This window comes from Lates calcarifer, linkage group LG16_LG22, assembly GCF_001640805.2.
Source record: "Lates calcarifer isolate ASB-BC8 linkage group LG16_LG22, TLL_Latcal_v3, whole genome shotgun sequence".
Classification (NCBI taxonomy): Eukaryota; Metazoa; Chordata; class Actinopteri; family Centropomidae; genus Lates; species Lates calcarifer.
The window spans coordinates 10,377,526-10,394,730 of NC_066848.1; the positions used below are offsets into that span (position 1 = coordinate 10,377,526).

At 39.1% G+C, this 17,205-nt stretch overlaps 1 protein-coding gene across 1 annotated transcript in view; it reads left to right on the top strand.

Annotated features, from left to right (window-relative positions):
- Positions 1–17,205, top strand: part of LOC108897227 (protocadherin-15) — a 170,206-nt gene that overhangs the window by 125,455 nt on the left and 27,546 nt on the right. Inside the window, exons 22-24 of the mRNA XM_051076797.1 lie at positions 1,295–1,411; positions 4,961–5,101; positions 6,579–6,691. Of these exons, the coding sequence (XP_050932754.1) occupies positions 1,295–1,411; positions 4,961–5,101; positions 6,579–6,691 (371 nt within the window). The remainder of the gene's footprint in view (positions 1–1,294; positions 1,412–4,960; positions 5,102–6,578; positions 6,692–17,205) is intronic.

The following is a 17,205-nucleotide window of genomic DNA, read 5'->3' on the forward strand; positions in this document are numbered from 1 at the left end:
AGCTTTCTGTGGGCCTCCGACTTTAAGTGGCAAAGATCATTTAAGTTTACACCAGTAACTTTACAGCACACATTTGAATTTTTTTTCCACACTGAGATTACAAAACCAAAAAATCATAGCAAATATTAAAACTGACTCAATAGTATAGAATACAAGTATAGAACACTTTCAAGTTTTAAGTTCTCATGTGTGTATGCCTGTAGGGGGTCTTATGTAGAGAAAATATGAGATAAGAAAGGAGCATTCACAGTGTTTGATCAGTCTTGTTTTTGTGGTTGTAAGGTCCAGCCTTAGAATTTATTTTTCTTATACCATAGATTTTTGTGGTACCCTGTCAGTTCTCTCATTCAGTTTGTTGTCATAGGACTCTTGATTTTGCCTTTGTGTGTTTTCATGTATGTTTGGTTCAAAGAATGAGACATACTGGTAAAATCATGCTGAAATGTTACCGTTGTCCATCATTTTACCTGGCATCAACAGTACGTTTATCTATAGTACCTAATTCCCATCATCAGGCAGTGTAGATAGTAGTGTATATTGTAGTGTATATGTTCATCAGTAACAATGAACCAAACAGATAGAAAATGTATTAACTATAAAAGATTTCAGTTCACAGCTGACAGTATTTTTAATTTTAATTTTAATTTTTTTTACAATTTGATTACATTTAAATGTGATTTAATACAGATACATTGACTCAAGTCTGAGAAAAAACTTATTGGTTTAATTTGTACAACATTATTTTTTGTTTTAATGAGCCAATAACAGTACTTTATTTGTTCACATTTTCAGTGACTATCCCAATGTCTATAAAGCAATGTCATTTTTTAAATATGCATGGATTATTTTCAGCTGTAAAGGTTTAATCACAATATATCCATGTGTTTGTGTGTTTGTGATCACATTCTGCTCATATGCACAGTTCTTGGAATACAAGGACAAAGCCCCAGAGCATGGTGAATTACCACAATGGGAAAATTTGTCTGAATCCAAAATAACTTGCTTGAAGTGTTAGGGAATCAATACTGTTTTAGCGTGCAGATAGCATCTGCAAAAGTATTAGTATAATACAAAGATAAATTCATTTTACCCTTTTAATGTCAAATCTGATGTGTCATCGAAGAGATATCTGTCATTCCCTTCCATATCTGTTAAAGGAGTGTACCCAAACGTTTGTTACTTGACAATGCAAAACATTAGCACATCAGCACAGTACAAAGCCAGCCATGGTTCCAAATATTACCAATGCATAACCAGTAAACCCACATTTGTTGCATTTCTGTTTTGTTTTCAGGACATGAATGATTTTTCCCCCATCTTTAGCCAAGACCTGTATAAGGGCATGGTGGCACCCAATGCAGAAAAAGGAACAGTCATTACAACTGTTTTCGCAGAGGACCAAGACCCACCTGTAAGTATACTCAAATGCATCTGTCATGCTTCTAAAATATACAATGTATACAGCATTGGCGGTTAAGTTTCAAAGCACATGAAGTGTGTTGGCTCCATCTGGGTCTTTAATAAAAGATGAAAGCCTTGCTGGATGATTTTTACCTTCTCACTACATGTTTCTCGCAGAACGTCAGCCAATTTAGCTGTAGGTGTATTTCACACCATGCACTTTAAACATGTTTTCAAGACTGCAATGCTCTCATTAGGGCTATAGTGCTGTGTATATTTTCATTCCGCACCAGTAGTTCTAATTGTGAGGGGGGTCTTGTTTAGCAGATTCACTTGTATGAGTCATCTACCAGTTGCCTCAGATAGCGTCATGTTTCCTCAGACTTTACTTTACCTCACTATATCTGAGCAGGCTCTCCTGGGACTGGAGCTATGAAGATTTTTTTTTTCTTTTCCTCTTGGAGACTGCAAACCATGGAACAAAATTACACAATGCAGAAGAGAAACTGTGACACCCTGTTGAGACTAGAAAGTTAGTGACTAGGAGGAGGCAAAGTAGGAGCAATGAACAGCATTGCATTTACTGGGGGGTTGTAGTCTGTTAATAGTTTAACATGTATATTTAAGAAGGTACCATTCCTGCTACTGTTAGATTAAGCCGAGGTGAGCGACTTGGAACCAATTTGACTGGCAGTGACACACATCTAAAAATTTTATTGCACTTGGTGAGTCAGCAGTCTTCTTGCTCACATCCTCTTTCTTTTTGGTGGCGCTACAGTGTAGTTTTTTATTTTTATTTTTTATTTTAAAATTTTAACTGTGAAAAGGGGAAAAGGAATTCCCCAGTGACCTCCCTGCCTTGCCCTAAAAGCTTCCAGCTTTTGAACAAGTTTTTCAGAAAACTCATATATGGCAGGACTTGATGCAGGTCAGTCCCAACTGTGGGTGGCAGAACATCTTCTTCTGAGTCCCCTAACTAGGAAATCCTGTTAAGTAGAAAATATCCAACAGTGCACAAAAAAACAGAAAGGAATTCATCATTATGTTATCATGAACACAGTGGCGGCAAGTGAGACATGGAAGTGACTCGGAATAGTGGCTTTGATAGACAGGGGGATTAGGTTTCCTAACAGGAGCCGACTAACCCAGTCTCTTATTGACCTGGATTTGTGTGTTCAAAGCATTTTATTGACAGGATGCCTGTCATAGATACCTCTGTGCGGTGGAGCAGGGTTTCATCTAGTGCTTGCTAAACGCACACACAAATGTGTACACACACACACACACACACACATTCTCTCTCTATTACACAGGCTCATAAAAACCTGCACACACAAAAGAAGAAGGAGGGGAGAGACTCACTCTGGCTTGTAGTCTTGATGTCTGGGGGTTATAATGGTGTAGACCATTCCTCTTCATATATTCCTTTTTTTGTACACTTTAGAGAGAGAGCATATCTAATCACATGTTCTGTGGGAGAAGTTCTAATAATGGTTTTTAAAAAGTGACTGTATTTCAGTTGCCACTCGATGCCGTAATGTCAATGTTAATATGGCCCAGAGAGAAAGGAGATCACCATGGAGACAAATGTTCCAGCGAAAGGCTTTATTCTCCAGCACAAAATTCGAAGAGTCTGTTTTTTGTGACTGAAAATGGAAGTTTCTTTTTCTTCTGCAGTGTTGTTCATCACATTAAAGAAAGTCTACCATTGCCCTTTTAGAGATTCCCATTTCTTCACTAATCTTTCACTCACATGCAAGTTAAATAAAAAGTCATCTCACTCAACTACTTAAGCTGCATTAATGTATTTGTTTTGCTGTCTTACACTCAGCTCAAGCCTTGCTGTTGCTGTGTTGCTTTGTGTGTCTCTGAAGCATCATTCAGTGTTTCCCAGTGCTTTTGTGCTTGTTCTTTAATTCATGAATTGGCTATTTTATACTAATGAGAACTGTAAAAACAAAAATGCCTGAAAAACAAAAAATATATTTTAAAATAATCTTTCTTAAAATCTTTCTCTAGGTTGTAGTTGGGAAGAATTATTTGTATGCCAAAGCATTAAGTACACTATGTCTCCTTTTTGTTGCTCATCTGCAATGTTAATGACACAGTGAGTTCGCTCAAGCAGTGGACATAAAACTTTATTCATGAGATGAATACCAGACAAGAAAAGGTGTTGTAAAGCTGAAAATGTTTGTCCACAGAGACAGGGTAAAATAATGCTGTATCTACAGTACATTCAGTACCAGAGTTGTGTTATTTCTGAGCCACTGTGAGCTGCTGAAATAAAATGTACTTGTGCCAAATCTGGGAACATCGATTACTTTTAAATTGTGCAATCTCCTCAAGAAATTACAAGATACAGTTTTGAAAGGTACTGTGTTATGAGTGAGGGAAATTGTCTTATTATTTCCTGGTGAACATTTTCTTCATTGGTTTGTTTTGGTGTGGCCCTGATACTCTAGGGCTAAGTCAGACAAATGGGTTTCAAAGGCAAACTAATGATAAAAGTGGGAAGAACAAGAACTAAAGGCTGGCCTTTCTTACTAAGCTGACAACACTGTATGTTTAGCCTTGAGCAAAACACTTTTAACCATCTCTGCTACCATCACTGCAGAGGTCTTGCTACTGAAGCCAATATATTAAATTCTTCTGTGGGAGATGTTTTTTTATTAATGGTCCTATCCTGATGTATTTTCCATTACATGTTAGAAAACAATTTGAAGAGCTTTTAGAGATGAGACCCTTTTTCTGAAAATCCCCCTGGTGAATTCGCTTAGATAGTTTTGTAACCTCTTAGAGACGCACTTGTGTGAGTAAGCCTCCTGAGGGATCCACTGCTACTACAGGATTTACCTCTTTCTTTAGCCCCAGGTTTTACCCTCGTCCCTGGGGAATAAAAGCAGTTCAGATGAGGGAGCAGAGCTTCAAAAAGCTTATTAAAAATCACACTGAATTTGAGGTCCAAAGGGATGAAACTGGAATAAGATAAGCTATAGAGATGATTAGTAATCAGGAACCATGATTAATCTTAATCAAAGGGTCATATTAAAGCCCAGGCTCTTGCTAATGAATGTAAGTGTGTTACTCAGGAGACTACAGAGGGTGAGTTTAATGGAGAAGTTTTTTATTCCAAATGAAAGGGAAGAGGTCTGAATCAATGAATAACAGTGAGTTTATATTATATTATACATGTATTACTGATGATGACAGACTAATGAGGTCTGTGACAAGCAAAGAGTTGTCAAAATGGGTGAGAGTATAAAGGGAGACATTAGGGTAATTTTTCAGGTTACTTAGAGAATATCATCCTTTTCTTACATAAATGTCTTCCCCTCTGTCTCTTTAAGATACAGTGACATGTAACAGCATTAGAGTTATATTCCTAAGCAAACTAATTTGCTATGCCTTTATGGCTTGAATACATTTTATAGTACTTAAATACTTTGACACACATTCCCCCATCTTCACAGCATCATCTGAAAATGTGAACAGTGGTGTACAGATAAGTGGATCGTCACTGGACTGATGTGGCTCATGCTCCTCTTTCTCCTTCCTCCAGGGCACTCCGGCCAGTTTTGTCCGCTACAGAGTGGACCTGGACAGGTCACCGTACAGTGGGAGCATCTTTGATGTGGAAGAGGAAAGTGGAAGAGTTATCACTAAGGTCAACCTCAATGAAGAGCCCAGCGTCACCTTTAAGGTGAGCAGTGGTGATTATGGTGACGTAGCAGTGTGGTATTGTCAGAGACACTTAGAGTGTGTCCAGGAATTGTCCATTTGTGCTGAATGGTTATACATTTACAGGCACTAGAAAAGGATCTGCTCTTTGACGGAGCTTGCAGGGAATCTGAGCTAATGCCCCACTTAATCAACACATAGATGAACATGCAATCTTATCTTGGCTAAATCAACAATGGCAAATAATGAAGCACATAATGACGAGGTTGGGATAGTAGTGGAGGGAGCTTTAGAGCAAAAGATGTATCTGCAGAGTGACAGCAAGAAGTGTCATGTTATAATGCCTATGCTGTACACATGAATTATTATTATTATTACTACTGAGCTTTAGAGATCATCAGATAGCCACTCAGTTGTTGAAAGAGCCAGTAATTGTAAAGAATGAATGAAACCGCTAATGCCAATTAGCTAACACAAAGGTGACTTCAACACTCTGCCTATTAAATGAGTGACTTTATTTCTCTAGATTTTTATAAAGAAGCAAACTTCATTTTTATTTATTTATTTATTTGTTTATCTCAAGAAAAGTGTCAGGTCAGAGTCTGAACAAAATAGCTATTTTAAAACACCACTGTGATTTGATGTGGCTAAAAATTAATGATGATGATGATGACATGTTGGTAGCATTGCAAGTATAATTGATAATGATTATGCTGAGAATTATAATCATCATGAGTTCCTTTAAAATGCATATATGTTATTTTTACTGCTAGTACTATTACTTCTTCTTCTTACTATTGATGTGCCTAGCTCTGCCTTGCTGTTTTAATGTTGTATAAGTTGCAGTGAAGATCAGTGGATCAGAAAAGTGTGCACATTGACTCTTTAAATTTGAATTATCACTGTGTTTCCTGTCTTGTCTCAGTGATCACATCATTGCTTCTTTTGTGTCTGTAACCAGTGATATTGAGTGTAAAGCTTACATCTAAAGCTATTTTACAAACTTAAGGTAACCTTGTATAGCCATACCTGTGGCCGTGAACATTGGAGCAGGTGCTGGAGGATATTAGGTCCTAATGACACACTACACTCCTACATGTTGTCTGTGTACCTCTCATCTCTGTTTCTATTTTTCTCTTCCTTTCCCTGTTTCTTTTAACATTCATCTGTGTTTATTCTTTCTGCTCTATCTCTCCCTCTCTGCCTTCCCACTCCCCCTGCTTCCCCCAGGCCCCATTCTCCACAGTCTATGAATGTAGATCAATACATTCATACTCACTCTCTGCGAGCTTTGCAGGCTCCTCGCCAGATCCTATTTTGCCAGTCTGTCTTTATTAGGATGCTGAACATGTCTACAAAAAAAGAAGCCTGGCAACCTCAAAAAAGGAATTATTTGTGTAGTGAGTTGTAGTATGGTTAAAAAAATAAAAAAGTAATAGTTTTGTGCTTGCATTTGCATTTGTATATTGTTTATGTGTGTTCTGTCTTGCCCACTGCAGTTGTTTGTGATAGCCTATGACAATGGGGAGCCGGTGAAGTCCAACAGTACTTTGGTGGAGATCACCGTCCTTCAGCCTTCTCGCATCCCAATCTTCACCCAGGAAGAGTATAAGTAAGTCTCCTCGACACGCTGTTGATGCAGTTGCCTCTGTCTGTCTCTTCATACACCAAAGATCAGCTTGGTTGTAACACCAGATAGGGAGACACAGTGAAAAGGGCTGGAGGAAGTAAACAAGTTTTCTTAAAAACACCTTGACGCCCATTTACATCTGTGGTTGCAGCGTCCTTTCAAGTTCTTATCACCTGGTAAATTATATATTCTACCTTGAACTGCCTGTGAAGTCACTGTTCCTTGTAATTTTATCATTTTGAAGTAACAATTGCTATCTGCACATTATTGTTCTCTCATTTTCAACATGGAGTAAAGTAGGCTCAGTTTTGATTCTCTTTCTCTGTCTTTGTTATGCTCTCCTGTCTGCACAACTGATTAAAGATTATTGTGTATAAATATGCATTGGGCTTTAGGGTAGATGCTGCGGATCATCACTACTTTAAACCACATTTGTTTCTTTCTGAGGGCAGAGCAGGGTTTCCCTCTGAGTTTATTAAGAGTCTCTTTTGACAAGATTAAGTGTTAAGACTGTTAAAGAGAGAGAGATGCAGGGTGAGGAGACATAATCTATACTGCTCTAAGATGACTGGCTGTTACACACGCGATATATAGCTATGCTGGGTCAGGGCTGGGTGGAGTTTGTCTGCACTGATGATACTGTGACTCAGGAGGAGGACAAGAACTCATTTATAATTAAAAAAAAACATGGATTATTAACACTCCAGCTGAGGCTGCTTTGAAAAATCCTCCATGATGAGTGAGTACTAGCATTAACAGTTGGTATCTATTATGTTGTGATGCAGTAGGTGTTGTCTGCAGTTTTCAGGAGATTTGAGCCAGACTGTGAAGCCTTAAGGTCTGATGTCAAAGTTGCCTGGCACAATGCAGGTTCTTAGAGCTTAAAGTAAAGCTTTTTTTAAGTGGATTGATTTACTAGCTTGAATGTCAGTCAAAGTAGTGAGTCTTGGCAGACTATCTTCTGTAACAGAATCAGATATGCCTTTATGCATGACACAGGGATTATAAGTCCTTCCCAACCTGTCAACACATCAGCTGAGGTGTGTTTGTCTTTGTTTATGCACAGGTATGTCTTTCTAACCATCTCACTGCCTCCTTTGAATGTTTACTTGGTTGAGTATATGTCTGTCTGTGTGTATTTTTTGTACAGATGAGCATGTGTGCATTCAGTACATCCTTTCCTGATAGTTCATAATCCTGTACTTTGTGTGTGCAATCACGTTCTCCTGTTACTCAGCTTTATTCAGTGATTGATACACCGGCACAGCAGCGACACCGTTGAAAGGCCATTGATTAATGCTCTGAACGAGTGCTCTGTCTGACACACACGCAGAAGGTTGGGACCACAGGTTCAGGCCTATGTAGGGCATCACACTGACAATGCTAACCATACACAGTGGCAGGCCTGGTGTAAATTATGAGCCATGGAAGCATTAGCCAGGTGCTCAAGCCTCTCCTGCTGGACAAGGTACTCTCCAGCGGAGAGCATCCAATCTGCTCATTCTGCGATGAACTGTCTCTTGATTCCTCGCCTCTCCATCTCTCCCCATCATCTTCTCCCAGAGGAACCTTCTGAACACAAATCACTCTCTAAACGTCCACTGAAGATCTCGTCTGTCTCTGTGAAGGCAGTTAGTTATGGCAGCAATCAGGTAAGCTGTGCCTACAGCTCCAGCGCACACAATTAAAACAACTCTGCAGGGCTTTGGCTGACTTAATGATTTCTACTCCTGCTTTATGGTTGGTCTCCTCCATCTGTCAGATTGAAATGAGGGGCTCCCAGTCATTGTTGGCTAAAATAAATGGCATATACTGTAGTTGTTACTGTAGCAGCTTGGTGCCTGTTCTTTTTCAGAAGGTCTGAGCAGAACACCTTGTGCTGTAGAAATACATTAGTCATATATTCCACAACTGTTTGGAATAACCAATCAGAAATTGTTTTTTTTACCTGCGTTAAGGAATATTGTTGGTATTAATACCAAAGCAAATGACTCAGTGTGTGAAAAGGTTGCTTGAAACTCCCCTGTAGGGAATTATTAGCCAACTCAGCAGCTTTACACAGCTTTGAGCCTCTTAGCTCACCATTTTAGTTGTCTAGACCACAAGAGGACTGTTTGATTGAGTCTAACAGCCCTCCTCAACCCCATATAAAACTGCAGCCTGAGCTGAGTATATGCTACCTGCCCAGCATGAAGTGAACACTGGTTGGTGAATAAAGTCAAGCATCTAGCCAGCTAAACACACAGATATTTTTCTCAGAAGTTGGTGTGACAGAACAGTACTGAAAAGAGTGAATACTGAACTTGAACACTTCAGGTGGCTTCAGAAATAACTGCAATAGAATGTTCTCTGTATCTGCTGAATGTGTACAGACAAACACATTAACTGTAACAATTTAATAAGCTGATGGTATGTTATGGCTAACAGTGAGGGTTTGCGTGAGCTTGTTTGAAAGTCTATCCGGGCCCCAATAGTGCTGCACAATTCAGTAAAAAAAAAAGAAAAAAAAATCACAGTATTGTTACTCAAATTTATTTTTATTTAAATTGATGTTTTTCTCTCACGATTCATAGAAATAACATTGAAATAGAAATGTTTATTGCACTCTTTATTGGTTGTATCAGCACAAACTGTAGCCTTCCATATAACCACAGATTTGTATCAGCAACTCTGTTCTGAACTGTTGCAATCGCCTGTGTTGATCGGACCCGTATCTTTGGCCAGGTGATAAGTGATTTACTCTGTAATCCCCTTGTGCCTAGCTTATTGGAAGGGATTTTCTAGTAGTTTTCATGGCCTTGATAGCTTGTTCTTGACAGCTGCATCATCTGCAACTGTGGCAAAACTTCTGCAAAGTGCCTGTGTGGTTTTAACTGTCATCTTTGTCAGATTTCTTGAATTTGATTCATTTTGTTCTTTTTTTGTCTCCAAAGCTTTTTCTCTCATCCTAATACTTTTCTGTCTCTCCCACACACAGCAGATAGGTTTTTATTTTTACTCTCTGTTCTTGCTTCTGCAGTGTTCATTATGTGATGTCATTTGTTGATGCAGCCCAGAGAAAAATCAGGATTGTAGGACTGTGGTCATGCATACATAAGATTGTGTAGAGGTGTACTGCTGAGGTGTAAAGCAGCAGCTTTAACAAAATTTCTGTTCATTTAATTGCTTTTCTTTTTTATTTAATATTAAATGTCTTAATTAATTATAGTTAATGTGCATGAGAAAAGATATTAAGTTTTGGCCAGACTTTTTTAGGAAGACATTTTTTTGGAGCCACATCATTTAACCACTGTGAATGACTCTTTTACATGAAACTCATGGACACAAGCCTTTGGGGAAGTCTTTAGCACTGGGCACATGGGAAGGGAATGAATATTTATTTTCCCTTGGGTATGTGGTTCAAGACGAGAAGGGGTAAGCCACTATCTAACATGGCCCCACCATGTGAATCTCCCTCCCCCCTCTTGTGCTGAGGCTACTTCTCTGGCCTGATGTTGGAAACCTGCGGTCTGAGCAGTTTTCCGTGCTGCTTATCTCCCCCACAGCACTTCCCCTTCTAAATCTACTCTAAATCACATGAGACTGTTGCCTCACCGCTTCTGAGTATGTCATTTTGCTCTCCTCCTCCTCCTCATCCTCTTCCTTTCAGTCCCCCAAGCCTCAGCATCCCCTGAGTTTTTCCTCTCAGCTTATATCTCAGCTCTCTGTCAGTTTCTCTCTCACTTTGTCTTCCCTTTGCTTCTCTCCTCACTGTACGGTCAGTAACCCTTCATTTTCTCCTCAGCAAGGGAAGTGAATTTCTGTCTGTGTGGGTTTTTGTGATTCTGTGTGCATGTGCCCCCACTTAGAGCTGTGTATTTCTCCATATAAAGTCATCTCTTGATGTGTAAGGTTTGTACTCACTTTAATTTAGATGGTCATAGGTATGTATTACTGTATTACCTTTTTTGGCCCAAGTGGTTCTTTGTTTTGAGTCTAATTGCCATTTAAACACATGCCACTGGACACATGTGTCCATATTTACATGTTTACATCTATGTTTTTGTATAGTATATTATAATACCTGTTCCCTCTGCAACATATTTCCATAATTGGTGTTTTTACTGATTGAGGAGAATATCATATGGGAGTGAAATGTCACTCTGTTATTTGTTCCCTTTACAGCAATACACTAGTTACAGACAGCAGATGTTGTGCCATATCTGTCACATAAATATGTAGTCGTGCAATCCTGAAGAGAGCATTACAGCCCATTATTGAGTGATGTCCTTAGTTATACTGTTAGCATAGTAAACAGTGTCAGCAATGAGTATTATTACAGTCAACAATGTGTTGTCAATTACTTATGCTTGCCACCCCACTAATTACACAAGTAGTGATGGCGTACTGAAATTACAGTGCACACATTTTGTTTGCTGCTCCATGCATACATGCATATACACAAAAAAAAAACATCTTGATTTCAGTGTGCACTCCCCACCTATCAAAGGTGTCTTTTGTATGGAATAGAGAAACAACTTTCCCCAGCCTTGAGACATGGATTTTGCTGTTTCTCCATTAGACATTGTTACTCTGACCATTAATATGAATGTCAGTGGTAGTAGCTCAAACTGTGTAATATTGTCCCAGCATGTCTTTTTTCTGCAGTTTCCTGACATTTATAGACCCTAGAGATTTCCTGTGTAAATTTCCTTTTGATATCTGACCAGTGTGACCACTGATTTACTGTTCTCAGCAGTGTGTCTCACAAATGGCTGCACAATACCTCAAGTAGATGGGTATCCCGTAGCTTGAAATACCAGCCACAATGGACTGAAAAGCCATTAGCCACTAATCAAAGAGCAATAAATTACTCATTAAATTAAAGAAAAAATATGTATTCCATGAAACCATTGCTGTTCATTTTAGAGGAATTAAAGGAAGACAATAGCTCAGCTCTGTACCCTCTATCAACTGTTCCTGACATCTAGAAGAAAGTAGCATTTATCATTTTTATAGAAAACAAATCCATCCATGTCACATTTCCAATTCAGACAAGGCTGTAATTCTTACATAATTAGGCAGATGACATGCTTTCATAGCATATAGCTGTTTTGTTGGCAGCCTTCTTGCAACTGTTGTTTTGCCAGATGTGTATACAAGTGATAGAGGTCCTCACAGCCTAGTCATCCATGCTCATTGCCAGGCATTTAAAGGGTTAGCTGTAAACCCTACTGTGTGCTCTCCCACACACTGTCGTCAAGCCTCACTGCAAATCTACGCTTAAAAAAGCAACCTCAGCCCTCCTTATTTCTATGTATCTATCCGTCTATCTGTCACTCTATCCTGCGATTCTTCATTCTTCCTTCTCTCAGCAGCTATAAGTTGTGGAGGTCTTTCATGCCTCTGAAGGACATGATTGATTTTCAGCCACAGGTTTGAATCTGATGCCTTGAGCCTTGAACCTCTAAGCACCAGGAGCACACTGACCTTTCACTTGTCTCTGCTAAGTAGGCAGGCATCACTCGGCTGTCCAACAGATGCCAAGTCACACTCACTGCACACGTCCCAAATATCAGCTAAAGGTCGATGCTGAAAGCCAGGGAAGAAAAGCTGTATGACCTATCATTAAAGGCTTGTACTGACTTTTCAGATAAGTATCAGTGACCATAAAAAAGTATATACTGAATGGATACAAACTCTCTAAACCAGTGTGTGTGGTGCTGCATAATTAGGTTGTTTTTATTTAGCTTTCTGAAGTGTTTGCTCAGCTATTTCTAGCTAGGAGGGTCGGCTGTCACATTATCCTATATTACTGAGAATGATGGTGAAACAGGACATTATTGCATGAGATGCTTGTGTAAGCTTTGGTACAAATGCAAGTGCTCTCCTTACATCTGACATTCCTGCCCTCCCTGTTGCTTATTTTTTGTGACGGGCAAGTTGTTTTTCCTCTGTAATTTCCCTAATTATAACACAACAGGGGATGATAAGAAACACAACAGTGGAAATATGAGAGATGAGTGCAATTTAAGGGTTTATTTACCCAAAATTTCAATATCCATGACTAACATTTAATAGAATATGAGCACAAAAATAAATGAAAAATAATGCAGCCTCCAATGAAATCAGAAATTTAGCTACATGCATGAGTAATGAACACACTGAGGTGACTGACAAAGAGACAATAAGGGACATTAATTAATTAAGAAGCCTACTGAACTACCTGTAAAGTAATGGTATAAAATGAACATTAACTGAAAATAGTGTCTCGGTTTGATGCACATTCCACTTTGCTTTGTAGGATTTAAGAACAAAAACCACATATGATAACACATAAAGTCATAATTCACCCTGTGCACCTAATTACAACTTAGAAACTCCAATTTTCCTGCAAGCTCCAATATATCTGACTTGTCATTGATAATATAGAAGTGCCTAAGAACAAAACAAATATGCCTGCCACACATCAGCCAGTTTGCCATTCAGTGTAATTAAACCAAAATTTAATGGATGTGGTGTCAGTACACAGTGTTTTAAGCCTCTGACGACCATCTCTGTAATCATACAACCATCTTGACGATTTGAAGGCTTGCAAGTTGTTAAAATTGGAATCTTTCCCAGCTCTACCATTCATTGTATAAGATGTGAGCATGGTGTAAGAGACATGTGACTGGACACTGGAAACATTAAAAAAAAAGCTTATGTAATTTGTAGTGAGTCGAACACACATTTCCTGTTAGTGATATTTTCTGTAGCATTCTCCTGGTTAAAGAGGCACTATTGTCTTTCTGTGTATGCAGCTTGGTGCAGGTGTTGGTGTGGTAGAATAGATAATTTGGGCAGGAGCAGTAATTTGACAGTAAAACATGCAGGATGGCATTAGTGCCTACATGGCACTGTGTGATATCACATCGCAAGCCTCAATGGCTGGCCCAGTTTGGACAACACATTCATCCACCAGCATCCAAAACATTCACTGCCAGGTCTCCTCTTGTGTGCTAAATGACCCAGTGGATGATATGTGAAGTGATGTCCTGTGGGCTGACATGGCTAAGCTGGCACACAGTGTCTGGCTGCAAAGTAAATGTTGTTTCTCCGGCTTTGCTAATGTTTTCCATCTTGCCCTCCAGAAGATATTTTTGATTGAAGCCCCTTTCTTTCTTGTCGAAAAAATGGATGACTGAAAACAAAGGAAATCTGGGTCTGGTGTGGCAAGATAAGTGATCAGAGGAATAGCTCAGGGAGGAACATGATCAGACGAAGGGTTGTAAACATTTTTTTTTCTTGTTTTATAGAACACGATAGTTTAATGTGAATACTTAAGCTTTAGTTATGTCAGAGGTGTTGAATTTCTGAGACGTTTGTTAGTGAGAATATTTTGCTAAATCCTCTTAGCAAGTGTGAGGCAGCAGCTCATAAATATTATGTGCTAATATCTCCTAGTGTTAAATTTGGTTTACTCAAATTTAGGAATTTGAGGAAGCCTCAATTGGTATAAATATAATGTAAAGTAATAGTTTTGAATTAAAGTAGCTTAGGATAATGTTGTGTTTGGAAGCTGCAAGGGTATCATATTTAACATAAGCTGTGCAATGCTGGGAAACTGAAAGGACCAATTTACACTTAGTGAAAATTCCACTTTTAGATGAGCATTTGATGCAGAATGATTTGTAATGACCATTATGTTATCTCAGCTCCTCAACAATTATTAAGTATCTTGAAATGCATTGCCAAATGAAAATGATATACAAAAGAAGAAATTCAAAATAACCTACATATTTTTTTTTATTTTCAGAACATTGTATACATTGTTATTCATTACTGTATTGTCATGTATTGGCCTGTGGGAATTATATGGTTACATACAGTTACATTAATTAACACATTAATTAGCACATATGTACTTGTCACTACACTATAGAGTAATATAAACCATTTATTTGATGTTTATATACAGCTTATAAATGCTAAATAAGGGGACTTAAAGTGTGTGTGTGTGTGTGAGAAAGAGAGAGAGAGAGAGAGAGAGAGAGAGAGAGAGAGAATCAGTGCAAGATCACCTTTTGCAACAGGCAGATTTTATTTGTCATCTACCATCACACTGTGTAAAACTATAGATTGAGTGTTTGAATTTCAGTAGCAGTTTTATATTTTAGTGGGCAGCACAGACATCATAAAGTATGCAGGAGCATACTTTGATTAAAGTATTAAATTGCATTAATACATCATAATGCAATTTAATCTGTACTTTCTGAGAGGCAACATAATGCAGTAACTTTTAAGTTAGCATTGCGAGTGACTAGTTGGAAGACCACAGTTGGTGGGTTGGGTGTTTTTTTGTTTGTTTGTTTTTTTGCCGCCCTCTGTGGCACTGCTAGTATATTGTACATTCTAGGTAGAGAACTGAGTCTTGCCAAATGAAATAGCTCTGTAAATAGTGTGGGTCTAGCTGTCGTACCCTGCACTATTTTCCAAAACCTTTTGAATATCTTGAGTGGTTTCAGAATCTCGTAATAGCTTTTTTTTTTATCTCTGTTTCTCATTTACCTTTCTCCCTTCCACTTCTCCATCCTTCTTCAGTCTTGCCAAACATAACCTGTAATCTTTAAAGTTCACCCTTCAGTCAACAACACACTACAGCTCAAACTCTAAGATAATATTAAATTAAATGAGCAGTGGTGCACTCTTTATCTCAGCGTGATCTTTGATTTCAGTAGGCTCCAATGTTTGCACAAGGAAAATACACTGGGCACAGAATGACATTTAGCACATAAATATTTTTTTATGGACTCAGTTGCATGGTATGAAAAGCAATACTTATTTTTGAAACATGAGTTTTTTTAACTATTGTACACATGATACAGAACAGACTTAGATTATATAGTTTCCAACATCTAAAATGGGAATGCTGTGATTAGATGTAATACCAGTCATTTTTGACTGTTTAATAGTAGTAAAATTTGAAAATCTATGATAACGTTGAGGTGAAAAGGCTATTTTCTATATGTAAATTACACTGTGTGACTGTGCAGACTTTGCCTTGGTTGTCAAAATCACTTAGAACTGCAGAATTAATGGGGAACACGAGCTCTGAATTCACAGCAGCGTTTTTCCTTTTTGTCTGCTTGTGTTCAAGGAGGAGCTGAACTGCATTCCGTATGTGTAATTTAGCTCAAGTCAGAGGAGCCTCTGTCACTCTCCGAATTTGCTTCCAGGCAGGAACAAACAAGTTAACACCAGGGTGACATAACAGCTAACTAACAAACTCTCAAGCACATATCCACCTCAACAGTTATCGAATTAGGCTGTTTCATAATTGCTGAACAAAATGAGCAGCGTAAGACTACCATTAGCATTCAAGCAGAAAGGCACTGCAGCACTTTTTCAAGTCTGTGTTTATGGGCGTTCGCACACTGTTTATGATGATTTTTGCTACTGAGCACATTACAGGTAAATGACTCATGTCTGCCTTTGTTTTTTCTCAAGATCTTTATGCAGCAGTGCATCAATACATCCACCAGAGACTTGCGCTGAGCGAGGTCACTCCTTGTATCTCCCGGCATGTCCACCGCTACTTGTTCACTCGGTGATGCAATGCATGGATAGGGAGGGAAGGTGAGGCAGAAAGATAGTCGACGGTGCCCCTGTGGCGCACGACAAGGTTTATACACCTCTGCCTTGTCTCGTAAGCATCACTCCACCATTGGCCCTGGGGCAGAGTGCTCGCTGACACCTGTGTGCCGCCCGCGCTTCTCAGTGCCGTGTCATTCACCCTCTCTCATGTTGACACCAGGACTCTCTGCTGCTGCCTGTAGACATGTCAGCATCTTCCACTTCTCTTTATCTCTCTGTCTCTCTCACACACACACACACACACACACCCATTTTCCTCATCTGAATATGAAAGGAATTAAAAGTGGCTTTGGCCCTGCTCGGATCAGCTCATAAATACCCCACATTAAATATCAGGTAATATTAGAATGCTTTTGCTTAACTGTACTGTCCCCACAGTACACATTTCTGTCTGTAGTCCCTCAGTCTGCCCAATCTGCTGTATCTAACCTTTCTGTCATCCTTTCTGTCTACATGTGGATACACCTTTATAATAATCTGCACGCTTCATACACCTTGACACACCCCTTGGCATTTCTCAGCAGCTTACAACCCTCAGGCAGAGCCACTTTGTAGGGAGGTGATAACATGTCAGGTCTGCCACTTTCTGGCAATCACACCATGCAGCCCGGTGCTACCTCCACAGAGCCTTTCATAGCTCTCTCACAGTCAAAGAAAACCTGAGAAAAACCTATGAATGGGTCAGCACAGGTTATCCAGCCCTGCTCTAGACCAGAGTTTTACCAAAGCTGCACCCACCAAAATTTAACAACCTTGGGTACATACGAAATTCACATGTGGTCCAGACCTAAGAGGGGTGAGTCTTGCACAGTTGCACAGACAGTCCACAGCTCTCCAGAAGAAGAAATAACACTGATGTGATCTGAATTCATTATCCCATA